The sequence below is a fragment of the Mesitornis unicolor genome, unplaced genomic scaffold, assembly GCF_000695765.1.
Source record: "Mesitornis unicolor isolate BGI_N332 unplaced genomic scaffold, ASM69576v1 scaffold28600, whole genome shotgun sequence".
Taxonomy (NCBI): domain Eukaryota; kingdom Metazoa; phylum Chordata; class Aves; order Mesitornithiformes; family Mesitornithidae; genus Mesitornis; species Mesitornis unicolor.
In genome coordinates this window covers 4908-5959 of record NW_010159404.1, presented here as the reverse complement: position 1 = coordinate 5959, position 1052 = coordinate 4908, and the positions used below count along the sequence as shown (strand labels likewise).

General features: G+C 56.9%; 1 protein-coding gene across 1 annotated transcript in view; it reads right to left on the bottom strand.

Annotated features, from left to right (window-relative positions):
- SP2 (Sp2 transcription factor) overlaps positions 1 to 807 on the bottom strand; it is a 5634-nt gene extending 4827 nt beyond the window's left edge. The window contains 2 exon segments of the mRNA XM_010186585.1: positions 1 to 59; positions 688 to 807. The exon segment at positions 1 to 59 is cut by the window's left edge and continues 1 nt beyond it. Of these exon segments, the coding sequence (XP_010184887.1) occupies positions 1 to 59; positions 688 to 750 (122 nt within the window). The 5' untranslated portion in view covers positions 751 to 807.
- Positions 808 to 1052: the final 245 nt, after the last annotated feature.

Sequence of the window (1052 nt, the reverse complement as noted above, 5' to 3'; positions counted from 1 at the left end):
GGGGGACCGATTTTGCTACATGTTGCTGCGAGGAGGGCGAGAGGAGATGGCTGGGAGTCCTGGGGAGTCAGGAGGGAGACAGGTTAAGTCAGAGACAGAGGCTTGTGCCAAACATCTGGAGACCAGGAGATCAAATCAGCGAAGGAAAGGGTACACAGCACTGAAAGTGATCCAGTCCATGCCAATTAGACACCCCTCATTAAGGTAACTGCTTAATTACCCATGTGTGCTTTTAGATTACCCCAGTCACAGTACCCAGTCATCAGGATGGCAACTGCCTTTTCACTGTGTGCCTGTTTTCTTCCAGCCCCTCCCTCTAATGCTGCAAATACCCCACAAGTCTGCTGGTATTTACACCCAGTACGCACACCCTGGAGCGTTTCACGCGGTTTTAATTCCAGGACCACCTCGGGGTATCAGCTGCCAACGCGACCCAAGAGGTCCTTAAGGAAAACACAGCGTGGGGAGGAGAAACAACGCTTCAGGAGAGTCGGCGTTGGGGCTGGGAACATGCCCAGAGCACGGCTCCCCAGCCTGTCCTGCACCCACTGCTCATCCTGACACGGCAACGCTGGCTACAGCGAGGCAGGAGGGGCCGACCCGTGCAGCGTTTGCTGTCCTGGAGCCCTAGACACATCCCTCTGCCCCAGTGAGGAGCCAGGAGCCCATCGATATCCCCGTACTCACCTGGGCAGTGGAGGCAGCCGGCTGCAGGTATTCACTGGGGCTGACGGCAGCAGTCGCAGCCATGCTGGCTCTTGATCTGCGAGGAGGAAGCAGAGGCAGAGGAGTCAGAGCAGCAGCAAGAGCCGAGGCCACAGCTTCTCAGTGCGCCCAGCCCAAGGGACTCTCTCGGTGTCACCCAAACGTCACAGCTCACCCACATGCCTTCAGCAGGGGATTATAAAGAAATCTCATCACCTTCTCCCCGCATTTTCATTTGCCCTTTGCTCGCCACCAAAGGGAAATGCCACTTATGGGGGGCAATCAGCTGCAGCCCTCACTCATCCGCCTGCACCCCAGCACAGCCTTGATGTGAAGCCACAGCATCT